Raw genomic sequence first — 18668 nt, forward strand, 5'->3', positions numbered from 1 at the left:
ACGCCCTGTCTATTCTCTTCCGCAAGCGGTGGGTCCCACCGATTCCCTTCTGCAAGCGGGATTCACTGCTTAGACAAGGGAGATTCAGCACTTCCTAGAGAAAGCCCTGAAACAAGTGGAAACAGCGGTTTCTGGAAGGAAGCAGGCGGGCGGAGTGCCTTTACACTGCCCTGCTCCTTCCAGGCATGTGTTTCCGCTCATTTCGGATTGCCCCCGGAAGCACTAAATCTCGTGTAAGCAGTGGGTCCTGCTTGCAGAAGGGAATCTGCGAGGTGCAGGAGAATCGGTGGGGGCATTAATGCCCCATTGGATGCTGCCCCATGTTTTTCCACACAGGAACTTAAGCACCAATACCTTTTTATTTGAAGCTGGTTTTCAACATATGTTAGCTACGGCCATGTGACTAACTTGGCCATCAGAATTCACCTTCAGATGTTGGGCTGAAATGGCAGGCAATATTTACAGATGTTTCTGCAGTAATTGAAGATCAGTCTGCCGTTATAACCCACAGACCCACAAAAGGCAAAAAAGATCACCAAAAAAGGCCTCCATACGTAGTAATTTTTATAAGTGTGTCCTCAACTCCACCTGGCACAGGGATTTCTTCATAAACTGCTCAGTTTGCTGGTATACATATCCAGCACTAGGCACAACTTTCTTGTATTTTTTTTTTTTTAAGAGTAGCAATTACTGCTACAAAACGTGCTTTTTAGAAGTGCCACAATTTGGCCTATCTATCCCTAATACATCAGAGCAGAAGCAATACCTGTCTGGTTGTACAAATTCATTCAAACTAAACTTAGCTGAACCTTGTCAAATCCAGCCGTCAATGAATACACAAAAATCAAAAGAACCATACAATTAGTTTTGTGTCCCCAAAGGAGGTCTGGATTTGTGTTTCCTGAACGGCAGACACTCATGTCTATTGCACACCACTTCTGAAGCCTAATGAGGTCTCTCAGAAGCAGGCTGCGATAAGGCAGAGAGGCTTGCAGTTCAGGAAGAAAGACCTTAAACTCCACCTGTCCAGTTCTTGGGTTCATCTAAAGCAGTTCTTTGGGTCATGGACATATTTGATAGGATTAAAAAAAGATATAGCAAAGTTCTCTTAAAAACAGTGCAGAACTTCAAAGGAAGTTCTGCAGTGTAAATAAAGTGCATGTTCAGTTTAATGCAGCAGAGCTAATATGCCACTCTGAAACATTTTTTTCATCTTCCAAATGAACGTAGCTCATACAAAAAGGATCTGATGGAACATCCAGTGTAGGTTAATCAATATCAGCAGGTAACACAAGGGACAACAACCAGAGGGGGCAACAAAGTGCTCTTATCTAGGTATCAACAAACCTCTTAAACCAGGAGTAGGCAACTTACTCCAGCCCTCCAGATAGTTTGGATTACAGCTCCCATAATCCGTGACTACTGGTCATGCCTGCTAGGGCTTATGGGAGCTGTAGTCCAAAACAGCTGAAAGGCACCAGGTTTCCTATCCTTATCTGACATGGTGATAGTAAATTAAATGGAAGAGAAATAACTTTTGGTATACCAAGTATACACATTGGTATACCTATGTATATACTTAGGTATACATAGGTCCAACTATAGGTATACATAGCTCTAACTGTAACGCATAAGCTGTTGGAAGCTCTAAAGTCCTCCCTCGTAGATTTGTTTTTGCCTCTGATCTTGCAAGGTGTTTGTCTTGCTGGGACTAAAACTGCACTGCCTGCTTTCCACACATCTCTGGAATGAGGGGCAGACTGGAATTCCACAAAGGAAATATAACTTGGCAGTGAGTAATATCTGGGAATTCAGGTGTAGACATAGACATAAGGGCCAGAGCTATATAACAGTGCAATGGGTAGATACAGATTAGGGAAATGTGAGCCCATGTATCATGGCACTTGAATTACAGAGTGACCTGGTTTGTACAACACAACAGCCCACCATGGGTTAATTTACTCGTGGGAGCTATTGGGTTGTACTGAATGCCCATGGGTGCCATTTTTGTATGGTGCCTGGCTTGCCATGGCTTGCCGTGTCATGTAAACCCAGGCAGCAGGGGTTGTTTGAGGTTTAGACAATGCTCAAATAACCCATGGCCTGTTTTAGGGTTATCTGAAGGTTGTTTAACACTCAAACATCCCCTGATGCATGGGTTCGCATGCCACGGCAAGCCAGGTGTTCATGGGCGCTATGCAAAAATGGCACCCATAGGTGCCCAGCACAACACAACAGCCCCCATGGGCAAATTAACCCATGGTGGACTTCCATGTTGTGCGAACCAAGTCATTGCTTCCTTATGGGCTGCTGACCCAGTCATGTCTGATTGGATCATTGCATATTGTGCATTCGTGCTCATCTATACAATTAATGACTACCTCCTAGAATCTCTAAAACAGCCTTCCCCAACTTAGTGCCCTCCAGATGCTTTGGACTAGAACTCCCAGCATGACTTACCATTGGCTATGCTGGCTGGGGCTGATGGGAGTTGAAGTCCAAAATATCTCCTCTCCCCCCTTCCACCCCCAAATGGTTGATGATCATATCTTTGTGCTGTTGTATAAATGTATAATATTTGGTCACAAGGCTCACTTACTAGGCACAAATCACAAGTGTCTCCATAAAGACACCTACTGTAAGTCACAGGAAGGTATTCTTTGAGAACTCTACATAAGCCTAAAAGGACACTTGGGCACCAGCCAACAGCTGAAGAACAATATGAAAAAAGGGGAATATTTCTCCCCCTGGCAGCATTAAATTCCTCTACAGGATTCAAGATAGACAACCAGAAAAAGAAAGTAAGATAAAGAATCAAATTCAGTATTTGGCACAATTATTCAAGATACCACCACTTTCACAATGCTCTACCTTTAAGAAAAAGCTACAGAGAAAAAGCACCTTTTTGCTGCTCTGCTTTTCCCCAAAACATGTACCTTAATTGGTAAAGATTTCCAAATTCCTCTGAAGTAAGATCAGTAACAAACATGATTTGGCCCTGCATTATGGTTAAGATGGGTAATTTAGGTATAAGTAAATCTATATTCTTGCAATCTATACCAGGGTTGGGCAACTTGTGGCCCTCTAGATGTTTTGACCTACAATTCCCATCAGCCCTAACCAGCATAGCCAATGGTGAGGGATCATGGGAGTTATAGGCCAAAGCACCTGGAGGGTCACAAGTTGCCCACCCCTGATCTATATACACAAACGTAATTCCAGAGTTGTTGTTTACAAACACTGCCATAGTTCTAAGTAAAGACATCTCTACACATAAACATGATTACTTCTATTTTAAGAGGGGAGGGGGCAAACAAATGATCTTGTTATACAAAGCTTATGAATGTCCTAAAACATTGTTTTTTAGCCTTGCAGTGTTTACAGGCTCCTAACAAATGGCTACTGTAAACCTCCAAAACAGACATATTTTATTTCCAAATATTCATCAATACCATATTTTGAACCTTCTCTTCCTAGTCCAGATTGTTTTATGCCACCGAAAGGGCACTCCACAGCAGACATAATTCCTTCATTAATGCCAACCATTCCAACCTCCAGCCTCTCTGCAACTCTCCAAATCTGGGCAGGGTCTTGAGAGTAGAAATAACCTGCAAATGGGGTCATTGATTAGAACACAGAGTAATAAGACATTTTGTAATTAAAACCACTTTGGAAAAATACACTTCTTCCTTTAAGTTTGGAATAAATCAAAAAAGTCAAGATACGGCTTTCTAGCCTAAACCATGCTGCAGCCTGACATCTTTGAGAATGTCAAATTTATACTACCTACCTATTAAGGAAGCACATACCTGCTAAACCCACATTGGCTGAATTTGCTATGGCAAGAGCTTCTGCCTCTGTTTCAAACCTGCAAACAATGAGAAACAACAAGAACAGGAGATGTAAATAATAATTCCTCATTTTAAATACTAAAAGAAATGCTTTATTAGAAGTGGTATGTAATTAGAGGACTCTTTCACAGAAAATGTGTTGTGGTATTCTTATTACCCCCTACTCCTATAAGAGAAATATCCATAATTTCCCATGAATTAAGCCAGTATAAATGTAGCTTTGTACTCAATATTTTCCCGCATCAGTAATATATTTGTGTATTTAAAAATGATATATCTTGGGAAGTCTCATCAAATTAAAATAAACCAGGATGAGGGAGTAGAGAAAGAATCTCCCCAAGAAAGTATACAGGTGTAATTTCAATTGGCATTTAGTTGAGTGTAGCTAAGCAAATGCGAGTGCCAATGTCACCATGTTTATATCCAGGTCACTCCAACAAGTACCGAAACATATTGGAAGAGCAACACCATGGTGAGTGTGCACAACCCTTCAGAAAATTCCTGTACTATCCAAAGTTTCCCAGTGAGCAAACATTTCCAGCACTGTTTCTGTTGAGACATCCTTGGGAGAGGCTGTTCTAGCACCATTGAGCATAGGCCCTCCAAAAACTCAGCCAATGCCAGAGGCAGGAAGAATTGGAAGCATTAGTGTGAAAGAGGTGAGTGGCTTCTCTCTCCCCGTCCCCATGCACCTGCCCACATTCTAGACAAACTGCAGGAAGAAACATATTGCTGCCCTCTGTTGTAGATGAACTAAAAACGTAATCTTTTTTTTAAAATGGAAGACTGTAAAAAGTGCTAACAGATCAAAAATTAAAGGATTTGATTAATCTCAAAATGCAATAAAATCATTTTTTAAAACCAGATTCCTCAGGATGTTCACATAGATAATGTAACAAGATTATGCTCATTGCACATATACTGCTATCAGAAAACTCAGGTTTGCCTAACAAATCTAAGGAAGTATCCACATTCCCCTATATATATTTTTAACACAAAATTACTGACGTCTTTTAGATATTTTCTACTAGAGGTTGAGAAGGGGTACCCTTGAAATCAAAGTAATGTAAGTGCCAGTTCACCCATGCATGCTTTTTCTCTCTTCAGTTAATCCCTCCTGATTGTCATAGAATTTGGGAAATGTGAATTAGCATAGTTACTACACAGATAAACTTTGTTGCACTTCCATGACTGTGATGGTTCTAAAAACATTGCTGCAATTGTGGAAGTCACAGAATACATCTGTGTAGAACAGCTCATAGCTAGGTTAAACATTACATTTTGCCCATGATCTTTAACCCAGCGATGGTCAGGGGGGATTGTATCAGGGGGGATGAAAGAAAAAAAAGCTGGTTTCTGTCTATGAACCCATCTCATGTCAAAAATATCGAACGTATTCCATATTATTACATCCCAGCTTGGCTTCCAGTGTGCTATATGGTAAGATAACATGGGTCATTCCATACCCTGGCTGCAGTTTAATACATTGTAATTATTACACAGAAAATGATAGTTTATTATGCAGAGCACACACTCTTACTTGATAACTGGAGCCAAAGGGCCAAAAGTCTCCTCTTGTGTACACAGCATGCCTGTTGTGACATTACTGAGTAGAGTTGGCTCAAAGAAATTCTTCCCGTAACTGTGCCTTTTTCCTCCTGTAACTATGGATGCTCCCTGGGAAACTGCGTCATGAATGTGCCTTTCAACCTAAGAGGAACACAGCAAATTTAACTTAGAACAGGATCGCCCATGAAAGGACTGTTCTTATTTCCCTAGTGGAATTTTTTAGTACGTAATATTACATAGGCAGAGACAACAAACATGACCACATACAGAGTATGCCAAGACTACTTCACAATACTAAAAAAATAAGCTTACTTTTTCCACAGCCTTTTCATTAATTAGTGGCCCTTGGGTAGTCCCTTCATCAAACCCATGGCCAATACGAAGTTCTTTCTGAATGGCTTGTGCAAACTTTCCCACAAATTCATCATGTATTCCTTTTTGCACCAAGAAGCGATTTGTACATACACAAGTCTGGAGGCAAAGAAAAAGTTAATTATCCTCTAGTGGATTGTGATTCAATGAACAATAACGGGATTACAACTATTATAATGGTGTCCTCCCCCCTCTCTGCCTTGATGCATCCTTTCGCTGCATAGTTCTTCCTTCCATCTGAAATAGCCATCCACCTATAGTGGATGTAATGGGTAGCTATATCTATCCATGTCTTTTCTTGAGCTCTTTTGGTGCTGCAGCACTTTCTTACTCCACCTGCCTGAGTGCTGATATGGCTCACAGTACATTCTGTTCTTGTATTTTTATTCCACAGGATAGTGGAGATCACTGCTGTTTAAATGTTTGGGCGTCTGCTTTCATCAGTAACACACTGATGTTATTCTAAAAATGCTGAGGATAGAGCATTTGCTATAGAAATGCAAGAGAGGTTAAAAGTATAGGTAAAAGAAGTATTGTCATTCATGTTATTAAAATGTTTAGCCTGTACATCCAGTAGTTCCCTTTTGGTTCTTGTGTCCCATGATTGGACTGTGTTCTCCCCCGCCCCCCAAAACATGGTTTCCAAGGATGCTTATTTGGAAGGAAATACTGCCTAAATCAATAAAACTTCTAAGGAATGTAATGCTCCCACTGAAATCTGTGACTCAACCATGCTTAGTTTTGTCTGGGTTGTGTTCTGAATTAACAAAGTTTTTCTTTTCATTACTACTGCTGTGTTTATAGATTGAGAGTGATGAGCAGAAATGTCTTAATTTGTTTTCCCCAAAGGACAAGACACAATCAAAATCATAAAGTAACAGAGCTCGAATTATTTGCAGGTACACAGGGAAAAAAGCATATGCTCCATAAGATTAAACAAAGTAGGGCAATTCATCTCACCTGGCCTGAGTTTCGGTATTTAGAAGCTAAAGCTCCTGCAACTGCTTTGTCTACATCAGCGCTGTCAAACACTATGAATGGTGCATGTCCTCCAAGCTCCATGGAGACCCTCTTCACAGTGCCAGCAGCATGACGCAGCAATATCTGCAAGTACACAGGAGACATAGAAAGCTATACACCTACGAAGATGAATGGCTAAACTAAGTTTTCTGAAGGCTAAAAGTAAAATGCAGTAGAGATTACTAGTTCCCTACAAAACCATCCACTCATCTTCATAAGGAACAAATTTAGAATTCAAAGATATTAGGACTTATTTTTTTGCTTATAATTCACCTAACCTCACTTTCATGTATTTCTATTGCTTAGTTTGCCTTGGGTGCCGAATGTTTGATTAAAAGGAATGATCTTTAACATAATGGACAGGACTACTTGAAATCACCCCATTCCTTTCAGTACCACTGTCTACGCATTAAGAAACTGCTCTCAGGGTGCTTCCAGATGGAGGGCTTCTAGGGCCAACAGTCAGAAGGCATTGTGCAGCTCCTTTGTCATTTTCTCCTTAATGGATTTTCTGCGGTACGAAAAACACCCAAAGTAGTACTGGGAAAACAGAGGAGAGTTATGAGTGGAAGATGATGTCATCCAGACTCCCTGTAAAATTCTGTGAATCAGGCAGGGAAGTGATGTCATAAAAGCCTCTTCTGGAAGAACTTTCAGATAAAGAGTATCCAATTGTCTGAGTCAAAAGTGACTATTGATTTCAGCAGGCTTTGGATTGAATTTCAAGAAAGGACAGTATCTTGAAATTCAGAATGCCTTTCAAAACTCTACTTGATAGTATTTTCCATGCATATTGCAAACCACCAGCTCTAAGTAGTCCTGTTAAAGTAAATGGGGCTGGTGTAGAGAAAGTGGGTTTGGTCTCAGTCTTCAGGAGCAAGAGCCAACAGTATCTTCAGAAATTCCTAGACCTCCTTGAGCTAGGACTTACAGTTCATAAAACCTTAATTTCATCATCAAAATATCCAGAGATATAACACAAGCATCTTTCTATAGTGTTGTTTTTTTACTATCAAAGAGTGCTAATTTTACATGAAAAATCTATATGCAAGCCTGAATGGGCTAAAACAGCCTTCCCCAACCTGGTTCCCCACAGATGTTTTGGACTACAACTCCCAGCATTCCTGGCCATAGGCCATACTGGCTAGTGCTAATAGGAGTTGAAGTCCAAAACATCTGGAGATCTACTTTCTGCCCACCCTTGATTTTAGAAGTTACCATGTTTCTCAAATGAACTCCACCCACCTGAAAGACCAGCCATCCTAAAACATGTTTTCATGTAAAATGAGGGAATGAGAAATCCTAGAAGAATGAACTGATACTAGGAAATCTTTCAAAATTTAAGAAATCTTAACTATGCAAAATATTAAAAGCTGTGCACCTTTATTCCAAAATGCCTTTTAGATGCACGATAGCTACAAACTTTATGAAGGTTCAAAAGCTTAGAGTGCCAAACTTCAAATACACAAAGAATACCTTTCCTGTAGCCGTTGAGCCAGTAAAAGAGATTTTAGCTACCAAGGGATCAGTGCACAACACTTCCCCGACTGCTGCTGCCTGTTGTCTAGAACACGGAACAACATTATATACTCCTGCAGGAATTCCAGCCTGGTTTGCAAGCTGCAGTGAGAAACAATGAATGTACGACATGAAACTGTAAACTTGCACAAAAAATGTACAGTGTCTTATGGTATTTTAATTTTACTGGATGAATGTAGCACTTGGCTTTGTCTCCTCACAACCATGTCACAAACAGGTGAGAAGCACTGAAGCGGTACTTCAAAACGCACCTGGAAGATATTGACGTCAATATGGGTGTTTGTGTGTGGTGGTGGTGAATACTCCTAATAACGGCCATAAAATATCAGTTTGGTCATTTCCTTTTAGCTCTCTAATTAACTGCAAGTTGAACTTGTATGTTAATAAAGAGCTGGCAAAGAGGTATACTTGAAAGCCACACCCAACTGCCCGCCTACAAGAATCTCATTGTCAAAAAGTCTCCACAGCTCATCAGTATAAAAATCTCACCTCTGCAAGTGCTAAAGCAGATAAAGGTGTATCTTCTGCTGGCTTCACCACCACTGTACAGCCAGCTGCCAAAGCGGCACCCACTTTCCGTGTAATCATAGCACTTGGAAAATTCCACTACATTGAAAAGATGGAGATACACATTTAAATTCAGTAGAACATTTGGCATGCTGAAATAACTGACAAATTCTGACATTCCTGGGGGAAAGTAACTGGGGAGATCAGATTGTCTGAAGGACGACCTGCATTCATATGGACCTGCCTGGGGTCCTCAGAGGCCTTACTCTCTGGCCTGCTATTAAGAATCTTCAGATTAGCAGGTACTAGCAACAGGGCTTTTCCCCCACTTGTCTGGACTTTCTTCCCCTGGGAAGGATGTATTCCCCTTTTCTTTGCTGGTAACTTTTAAGTAAACCTTAAAACTTTATTTCATTTTTTTTTTTTTGCTCAGCTTATTATTTGGATTTTGTTGATTTTCATGCTGGTTTGGTAATTTAGCAATTCTCTTAATTGTTTGTAGTGGTTTTTAGCTGTTTTAATTGTATCTTAAATGACTATTTATACTTTATTTTTGCAAGGTACTTACCCTAAAAGATGCAATATAGATTAAATAAACTTATATCCCAAACATGCTCAACATGCTACAATATTTGAACACGCTACAAGAAACCAAAAAGAGGATTGGCTGCGGTTTCCAGCAGACAGAAGAGCGATGCTTCTATAGTTTTATAGTCACCACAATATTACAACATGCATTTTGTGAGCAAAATTTGGGTTTTTATTGAAATAATGTTACTTTATTGAGCTTAAAGCACAACTAATCCTGCTTATTCTGAATACTAAGAATAAAGGTCTGACTTAAACGATCAACTGAACTCACGGGAGTAATGATAGCAGCAACTCCCACAGGCTGCTTCAGTACCAATACTCTTCTGTCTTTTGCAGAAGATGGAATGATGTCGCCATAAATGCGCCGAGCTTCTTCAGCAAACCATTCCAAGAAGGAAGCAGAGTAAAGAATTTCACCTTGTGCTTCCTTCAGTGGTTTCCCCTGTAATACGTTCAAAATGGAAAAATCCACATGCAGTGAGCTATAAAAAATCTTTTTAACAAAATAATTACAATGAATATATATATATATATATATATATATATATATATAGAGAGAGAGAGAGAGAGACAGAATGCATTTATATTTTCATATTTTAAAAATTCGAACGTGCAATAAAAAAAAATCAAATTTTGTATGAGCATCTTCCCCTGCTGTCTTCCCAAGTGCTGGTACATATCTTTAAAGTCCTTAGTGGTCTGGTACAAACCATAAATACATTAAGTAAAAGCCAATCTAAGTCCCATTCAGGGGCTGTTCACACAACACACTAATCCACACTCAGTGGTTGGTTGGAACCGTGGGTTGCTAGTTGAACCATGGGTTAGTGTGTTGTCTGAACACAGCACATTTGCTGCAGGGTGGGTTAGCATGTTGTCTAAATGCAGCAATGGTGGCTTGTAAACCATGCAGTGTGGCTTGTTAACCACCCTGAACAACCCAACAACAAGCCATGGGTTCTCAAGATGGCTTGTTCGAGAAAATAAACCACACTGCATGGTTAACAAGCTACCCTGGCTGTGTTCAGACAACACATTAACCCACAGTTCAACAAACAATGCACAGTTCAAAACAACCCACATTCAACTACTGAGTGTGAGTTAGCATGTTGTGTGAACAGCCTCTTAGAGAAGAGCAACTGAAATTAGTGGGACTTAAAGTTAGTCATGACTAAGTGCCATTCATTTTAATAGGTCTATTCTAAATAGGACTTACGTTGGATTTTAACCAATGGGCCAGTTCGCACATGACACCCCACCATGGGTTATTTAACTCACGGTGAGGCTGCGGTGTGTGTGGCTGCCATTTTGCATATCCAACCCCTGCTTGGGGATTGTCATGCCGTACGAAACCAACGAGCGTGGGTAATGCAAGGGTTAAACTACCCTTGCATAATGCTAGAACAGACCATGGGTTATGCAAGGGTTATTTAACCGTTGCATAACCCACATTTACTGGGTTCAGCAGGAATTGGATATGCAAAGTGGCACCCACAGACGTTGTCGGTTAACTATCTCACAACTAGGCACGCCTGCCGGGTCTTGTGAACCAGGTCAATGTCTCTCTCATATAGGAGAAACTATCTCAGCAAGGGGAAGGGGCACAGATCTCCATTTGCCAAGATAATGAAAATCATAGGAGGCATGCGGGAGAGAATTGGTGAGTAGAGTAAGTAATGCGCCCACTGATTTTCCTCTACAAATATTCTGGCTCCTAGGCCATTTTCTTCCAGCTGGGCTTGCTTTCAATGCCACTTATGTTCCGTTAATCAGGCACTTCACTAAGAGCCTTGACTTTACAATGTTAGAACAGTAGCTGCCTGCAAGGAACAGGCCTTCATTGCAATTGCCCTTAGTCTATGGAATAACCCCCACCCCGTGATTCAGAATTGCTCCTTTCTTTCTATCCTCCATCAATTGCGCAAAATTAGATGCTGTTTGCTAGTGTTAATTTTTGGGACGATTAAAATTATAAAATCCACAATTTAAAACTAATACGTTGCCATTTAAATGCCATGCAAGCCATTTTGAGCTCAGCAAAAGCAGACCAAAATGTTTCTAATAAATATGGCTGCATCTGTACTATTAAGTCTGCAATCCTATACAAATGTTTTTAGTAGCAATTCCTTTAGAATGATGTCTTCTATAATTATACCTAAAAAAAAAAAAAAAAGCTTAAAGAAGCCACACCTGAAAGATTCTGCATTTGTCAAGACAAAAGTGGGCAGAGTTCAGGCTCCCAGGATCTCTTCTAGAACCTCAACCAATGGAGTCAGGTGCAAAATAGTGGCTGGTCAGACATACACCTAAAAGAGCTAAGGAACAAGGTGCCTCTGACCACATGGCTCAGACTAAAAAAAATATTGTCATTATCACAACTGAGTTCACAGTTCTTTCACACAAAAATCCACTCTTGGTTTTCTTCCAAGCTTCATTTCAGCAGCCTAATTTAAAGTGGGTAGGGGTGGGGAGAGCTTTTTAGACAATTGGAAGTCAGAGGCCCTTGGAGATATATTGCAAATCACCCAGAGATCTACCAGTAGATCCCAATTTAATACTGTTCATTAAGATACGCAGTGACATCTGAACTGCACCCATTGGCTGCTTCAATCTTTCTTTTGGGCAAGGTTCTTGTAACCAGCAAGTTTCCTTTTCAGCCTCACAGAAATATGGTTTTCTTCTGTTTATACTTACATTTTCTGCTGTAATGATCTTTGCAAGGTCATCTTTATTCTCTATCATCAAATTGTACCATTTACGAAGTAAAGCAGCTCTTTCCTGAATAAGAAGGGTTATATTTTAGCAGGGTTATCTTTGTTAAGTAAATCTGAGAACAAAAATGATGGTTGGTCCAGTATATTTATTACTTGCTAAACACTTTTAAAGATGTGAAGTGCTTTACAGCATGTTCTCCCAACAATGCTGTGAAACAGATCTGGGTTCAACTCTATTGCTATCCACAGGACCACAAACAGATCTTAATATAACAGCCAAATATTTGTAGGTATGTGTAGGTTGTAGCCAAGCATTTCAGGTATGAGGCCTAAGAGACTATGAGAGGTGGGAAAGCATTATAGGTCAACAACAACAAAAAACTACAAGGGGACAAAATTAAATGTAATAAAAATATTACAAAATAAGGGCTAAGTTCTTGTAAGTAATTGACAAAATAATCCTATGCTTATCTATTCAGAAGTATGCCCCATTTAGTTCAATCGGATTTACTCTTAGGTAAGTGTGTATTGGACTAAAGCCTTAAGAGCACAATTCTAAGCACGTTTAGGCAGAAAAAAGTCCTGCTGGGGAATGCTGGGAGTTGTAGGACATTTTTCTGTCTAAACATGCATGGGATTGTTCCCAAAGGTTGCAATCCTATGCATGCTTAGACAGAAAGAAGTCCTCCTCCCAGCATTCCCCAGCCAGCATTGCTAGGTGGGGAATGCTAGGAATTGTAGGACTGTTTTCTCTCTAAACATGCATAGGATTGTGCCATTAATCTCTCTAAAATAGGTTTACAAACAACAAGTTGAATTTATATGACTACCGGGGAATGGCATAGTCCTTCTCTCCATATCTGATGTGTCTGTATCTTTACTTTGTTTTTTACCTCAGTACATAATTTATCAAACGTTACTGTGCAGGCTGGCCCTGAAAACATGCACTTTGATCTAAAAAAATCAAATGTTGCTGTGCAGGTCTGCCCTGAAAACATGCACTTTGATCTAAAAAATCAAATAAATCCCTTTGACTCCTAATTCCAGGGGTTGGATCCAGACATAATCATACTTTGTAGAGGCCCACTGAAATAAATGTGACTGTAGTTAGTCAAGTCCCACAGATTTCAATGGGTCTACTCTAAGTATGACTAGGTCCGGATCAAACCCTAGATGCTGCAACACACTATCTAGGGCAGAGTGGCCTCCAGATGTTTTGGCCTACAGCTCCCAACAGCCCCAGACAGTTTGGCCAATGGTCAGGGATTATGGGAGTTGTAGTCCAAAATATCTAGAGGGCACCAGGTTGCCAGCCCTGATCTAACCTCTACTGAACACAGTGAGACTTATTCCGAGCAAACATGCAGAGGGAATTGCAAAGTAACGTGTGGCCTGTGGCGCCCTGCTGGTTCGAGGAAAGCAATCTGCACATGTTCAGAGTCACCCTTTCCTTTTACTCATTCCTGGGAACAAAATCCTGACTCTGTTCCTCCCCCTCTTGGGGCAAGTCTCTTAGATGGGATGGCTCCCCTTTCTCTAGAACTGATCGGTGCGGTGCCCCGCCGGCTAGATTTCTCACACCTTGCCTTTTCGCGGGGGCATTCGACTACCCTAGTCATGGAAGCCCTTCATCCCCCGCCCACATATGCGGGGTGGCCCACCTGCCTCTATGCCTCGGAAACTCTCCTCACCCGCCCTGCAGAGAGAGAGACGCCTTCGCGGCTGGGCCCGCGCGCAGAGAGGAGGGCGCCGGGGCGCGCTCCCCTCCCCTCACCTTAGCGGAGACGCCGCTCCAAGCAGCCCCAGCCTCGTAGGCCGCCCGCACCGCGGCTTGAGCCTCGGCCGCCCCGCAGTCGGCCACCTGGCCCAGCTCCGCGCCGCTGGCTGGGTCCCGCACCGAGAAAGCGGTTGCCGCCTGCACCCAGCGGCCTCGCACGAAAGCTCCGGAGCGCACCAGGGAACCTGCCAGCGCTGCCATGTCGGGCCCGGCGCTGCGGAGCCGGCTCGGGAACGGGCCCGCCAGACTCGGCCCCGCCTGAGGCGACTGCGGCAGGAGCTGGGGGCGGCAGCGGCGGCGGGCCGACGGCGCTCGGAAGCTCCGCGCCGCCAGCCGAGTCGCCGTGGCCGCGCCGCCAGGGACGGAGGGTGGAGCGCGGGGCGGGCCGGCCCGGGGCAAAGGGAACTAGGCCTGCTGCAAGAGCAGCGGCGATATGATTTGAGAGTGCCTTCCTACTGCGATCCCATACACACTTACCTGGCAGTAAGTGCTATTGAACTCAATGAGGCTTGCTTGTGAGTAGACACATGCATAGGATTGCGCTGTAACGCCATTAAAATGTGTGCGTGTGGGGCGGGGCGGGGGAGGCGTTTTTTTATTTAAATCCAAGGCCGCTCAGTAGGAATTTTAGTTATTGGACCACCCTGTCAGGCTTGGCAGTCAGGACCAGTGTGCTGTTGGTATAGAGGAGCCCTCCCCAACCCGGTGCCCTCCAGATGATTTGGATTTCAGCTCCCGTCAGCCCCAGCCAGCATGGCTAACGGTCAGGGTTTCTAGGAACTGTAGTCCAAAACATCTTGGAGGGCACGAGGTTGAGGAAGGGTGGTATAGAGTGTGGTGTACAGTGGATATGCAACAGCCATAATAGACTAGGGGTCTTCAACCTTTTCAGACCCAGACCTACCCGAAGCCCATATACGTATTGAAAGACCTATTCTAATACTATACTGCTTGTATGGTGGTAGTGAGGCTGTTGTAAGTGGACTTAGGTCAGGCCACCACCTAGTAGTGCAGCCTTCCCTAACCTGGCTATGCCACGTTGGCTGGGAATTATGGAACTTGCAGTCCAACAGATCTGGAGGCACTGGGTTGGGGGAGACTGCACTACTGGGTCTCAATACACCAGCTGAAGACCAGCGATACAGAAGACCAAACTAAGCTGGGGTGTGAAAGGAACTCTCTCACCCTGGGGTAGCTTGGCTATCTGCATCATCCTGTGATGTAGGTTTTACTATGGCACAGGCATAGATGCTTGAATCAGCAGCAACGCCTGCTATTCTGTTAATGTGTTTTCCAGTTACTGCAACTTATATGGATTTCAGTAGCTCACAGTACTGAAATTCCATGGGTGCATTTTCCTAGGAACTGCATATTTAGGGTCAAACCACACAATATGTTAAGCACATTTAAAAACAACAATGTGCTTAATATTGTCACTCTTATTTTGAAGGAAAAGCAGCAGTTCAGCAGCTGTTGCTGGAGAGGAGATTAAAAGGGAACAGCATTCTCTTCCCTACAGCAGAGTGTGGTAAAGGGAGGGGATCACTAGCCAAGAAGCCCCCTGGAACCCCCCCGCCCCCACCATATCACCTTCACTGAGCCCTGCTACTTACTCTGCTATTCCTACCTTCTTTCTCATGCACTGTGGCAGGGAGGATCAGGGCCATGGTGTACCTAGAAAAAATCATAAACAGCTGCCTGCTTGCTTACCTTCTCTAGATGGTGCAACATAGCATAGAGGGCTAGTCATGGCAAGTGCAGCCACCCCATTTCACTCACCTATACTCTCCCTCTAAGTGGTGGTGGGATCTTGAGGGAGTGAAAGGAGAAAGCGGGTGACTCCATGGAATTTATAGAACCTTCTATGGCAGGGCTCCATTCTATTCCCCATGCTCTTTAATATGTATATGAAGCCTCTGGAGCTTTTCTAGATGATGCTGTTTAACCCACTATTCCGACTTCCTGTTTTGTTGCAGAATTAAAATTGGAGATGTACATGGATTATTTTTCTTTCTTGCCTTTCCATACTTTCCACTACATAACCTCTAGGTGGTGCTGTGGTAAAGTGGAACAACACAACTACACTAATGGAGACTAGTGCTTTGTTTTGCTTTCATAAAAAATACTGGATTTTCTGCACTAGAAACCCCCCTGCAAAATTGCTTTTAAGAGCTGAAAGTGAAACTGGATGGTGATGACATCATCTAAAGCACCTGTAAACAACTGTGAGTGAGGAATGACAAGCGCACAATAAAAGCCTTGTCTAGAAAAGCTCTGGGTGAGAGGATTTGAAATGAGGTGTCATTACTATCTAGTGTGACACTCAACTCTATTTCCCTCCGACATCGGACACAGGAGAGGCTGTGCAGTTGCAGAACCAGTGCTTGTATTTGGTAATGGGCTAGATAAGGGACAATAAACTAAAGCTGAATCTTGATAAGATGGAGGCACTGTGGGTAGTAGTTCTTGGGTCTGGAGAAATCTGTTTAGGTGTGGTTGAGCTGCCCCTAAAAGAACAGGTGCTCAGCTTCTAGATCAAGCTTTGTCACCAGAAACCCAGGTGACCTGAATGGAAAGACCACCCTTTACCAGTTTCAGCTGGCCTCCAGCTGTAGCTATTTTTAGACAGTGGTAGTCTGACCTCAGTAATCCACACTCTGGTAACATTCCAGATGAATTACTGTAGAGATGGATAACCTCAGACCCAGGGCCAAATCTGGCCCTCTGTGGAATGGCCCATTTTCCCCAACTACCGATTGATGGTTTCCCAGCAGTTTTTTCCCCGTTCTAAAAAGTTGAAATTCCTCTCCTAAGTTACTGGCAGTAAGAGTTTCAAGCTAAAATAGGCTAGTGTTTTGGGCCCCATCCCCTTTGCCTTAGGCCCTGCCCACTACTGGAATGCAGCCTCCTAGAGCTTCTCCAAAATGGAATTTGGTTCTCAGGCTGAAAGAGTTTCAAGACTCCTGGATTGCCCTCCAGGTGACAACTCCCATAATCTCTGACCATTGTCCATGGTTGCTGGGACTTATACATGGGGCTGCCCTTGAATATGATTCAGAAGCTCCAATGAACGCAGAATTTTAGCTGTCAGAATTACCAGGTTAGTTCAAATCTTAGAACAACTGCACTGGTTGCTGATTCACTTCTGTACCCAATTCAAAGGTATTTGCCTTTAAAGCTCTACATGGCTTAGGACTCAAATACTTGAAATAGTGCCTTGTCCCATACAAACCTGTCTGTGCCTTAAGATCCTCTGCTGACGCCCTATCCCAAGTGCTTTCCTTGTTGGAAGTGTGCTATGTCATTACAAAGGAAAAGGTCTTTTCTGGGGTGGCACACTCATTTTGGAGTGTCCTCCTTAAAGAGGTACACCTGGTGTCTAATTCACAAGCTTTCTAGCACTTTTTACCCAGACATTTTAATTTATATAACCTCTCTGTCTGCCATCATAATTGAATTCTAATTGAATAATTCATTGCTGTTTTTTTTAAACCATGACACTTGAATATTTATTTTATTGTACTGAATAAGGTTTTAAATTATTTATTATTTATATTGAACACAGCCCTGGAATCACATGTGATGAAGGGCAGTATAGAAAAGTTTTAAATAAGTAAGAAAGCAATCCTATGACCATGAGACAGCATCTGGGGCATAGGATACAATAACAGGTCCTTTCTCTGTTCTAGGCATGATTTCACAGAAATCAATGGAAAATAAAATATTAAGTTTCAGTTGGGCTGATTCTTGTCTGTAAATAAAGACAATCCATCAGCTGATACAGAGAAACTGGCAAACATGACATTTCAAACATGAGGGGCTTTAGCACATATGCCAGTGACATATTTGATTAAGAAATGGACTGTAACCCATATTTCAAAGGTCGCGGTCATCCTACTGAAAGCTGTAGGATTTTCAAAACTCTGGTTTACAGGCCAGAATATCAGCAGCATGGAAGCTTTCAAGATTTTCTCTATTCTGGCAGTATTTTGCACTTTTTGCCAAAGAGCTGCAACATGTGGCCTGTCAACACACATTGAAATAGGTAAGACATCACAGTAACAGCATCAGTATTGTGCAAAATACTATAATAAATAATGTATTTAATCCTTGGCAATGATGTACCTACCTATAAACTAAGTATAACATTTAACGGTGCAAATATGCAGCAAATTGCTGAATAAAATACTGTATTTACCATGTTGTTTTAAACTGATAGCAAAGCTAGGGATGGATGTATCTAGAGGTACTTAAATAACTCATGTTATTAGAATAATGCCAAATTGACTTTAATAGACAATAGAGAGTACGTATGTGCTATGTACTAAGTCACTCATATTTAAAAATCTGTGTTGAATCTCAGTGTTTGGATTGATTTATGTATACATGCATGAGGTGCTAAATGCTTTCTGAGGGTCTAAGCTTATCTTTTGCAAATTGTACACATCTTGCAATTTATCCAGCATTTGAGAAATCTTTTGAAATATCAAATGGGGAAAGAATGAACATATTTCTTTCAACATAGTATTGATATAATTGTGTTTATCTACAGGTGTTTAGTTTCTTTTATCCATGCTTTTCTTCTGGTAATTTGCATAAGCATGTGTACAGTAATTCAGTATTTAATTATGAGAAATTAGTTTAAACAAGATGGACACATTTAAAGATCTGAGTGGGATATCAATGTTAAAAATAAACAAATTACCAAGACTATTATTTTTGTTTAAG

At 41.9% G+C, this 18668-nt stretch overlaps 2 protein-coding genes across 9 annotated transcripts in view; one reads left to right on the plus strand and one right to left on the minus strand.

The window, feature by feature from the left end:
- Positions 1-634: 634 nt before the first annotated feature.
- Positions 635-14304, minus strand: ALDH5A1 (aldehyde dehydrogenase 5 family member A1). 4 transcript variants are annotated; one of them, XR_014790200.1, is made up of 11 exons: positions 13938-14297; positions 12144-12227; positions 9721-9891; positions 8841-8957; positions 8289-8432; positions 6753-6896; positions 5733-5891; positions 5392-5561; positions 3810-3868; positions 3192-3608; positions 635-3073 (listed from the first exon to the last, which is right to left on the minus strand). XR_014790200.1 is itself a non-coding variant. In XM_084850123.1 (10 exons), the coding sequence occupies exons 1-10, from the start codon at positions 14139-14141 to the stop codon at positions 3400-3402; spliced, it is 1461 nt and encodes a 486-aa protein (XP_084706249.1). In that variant the 5' UTR covers positions 14142-14304; the 3' UTR covers positions 635-3399. The 4 variants fall into 4 exon arrangements, 1 of the variants encoding a protein (XP_084706249.1); XR_014790198.1 differs by having other exon boundaries at positions 635-3098; XR_014790199.1 differs by having other exon boundaries at positions 635-1403; positions 1466-3608.
- The window catches only part of GPLD1 (glycosylphosphatidylinositol specific phospholipase D1), a 56996-nt gene continuing 52184 nt past the window's right edge, over positions 13857-18668 (plus strand). For 2 of the 5 annotated variants that reach the window (XM_084850117.1, XM_084850119.1), the window contains exon 1: positions 17871-17985. In XM_084850117.1, the coding sequence (XP_084706243.1) occupies positions 17892-17985 (94 nt within the window). In that variant the 5' untranslated portion in view covers positions 17871-17891. Of the gene's footprint in view, positions 14456-17870; positions 17986-18668 lie in introns of those variants that run through there. The other 3 variants (XM_084850120.1, XM_084850121.1, XM_084850122.1) reach the window with 3 other exon arrangements.

Source organism: Heloderma suspectum, chromosome 4 (genome assembly GCF_057233095.1).
Source record: "Heloderma suspectum isolate Gila_16-S chromosome 4, 16-S_ref, whole genome shotgun sequence".
Taxonomy (NCBI): Eukaryota; Metazoa; Chordata; class Lepidosauria; order Squamata; family Helodermatidae; genus Heloderma; species Heloderma suspectum.

Excerpts from the sequence above, each read along its gene's own strand:
- ALDH5A1 (XM_084850123.1), bottom strand. The coding sequence starts at position 14,141 with ATGGCAGCGCTGGCAGGTTCCCTGGTGCGCTCCGGAGCTTTCGTGCGA. Across the intron at positions 6,897-8,288 it reads GCTCAACGGCTACAGGAAAG|ATATTGCTGCGTCATGCTGC; the intron begins GTATTCTTTGTG and ends GTGTACTTGCAG. Across the intron at positions 3,869-5,391 it reads CCTTTGGCTCCAGTTATCAA|GTTTGAAACAGAGGCAGAAG; the intron begins GTAAGAGTGTGT and ends CATTGTTTGCAG.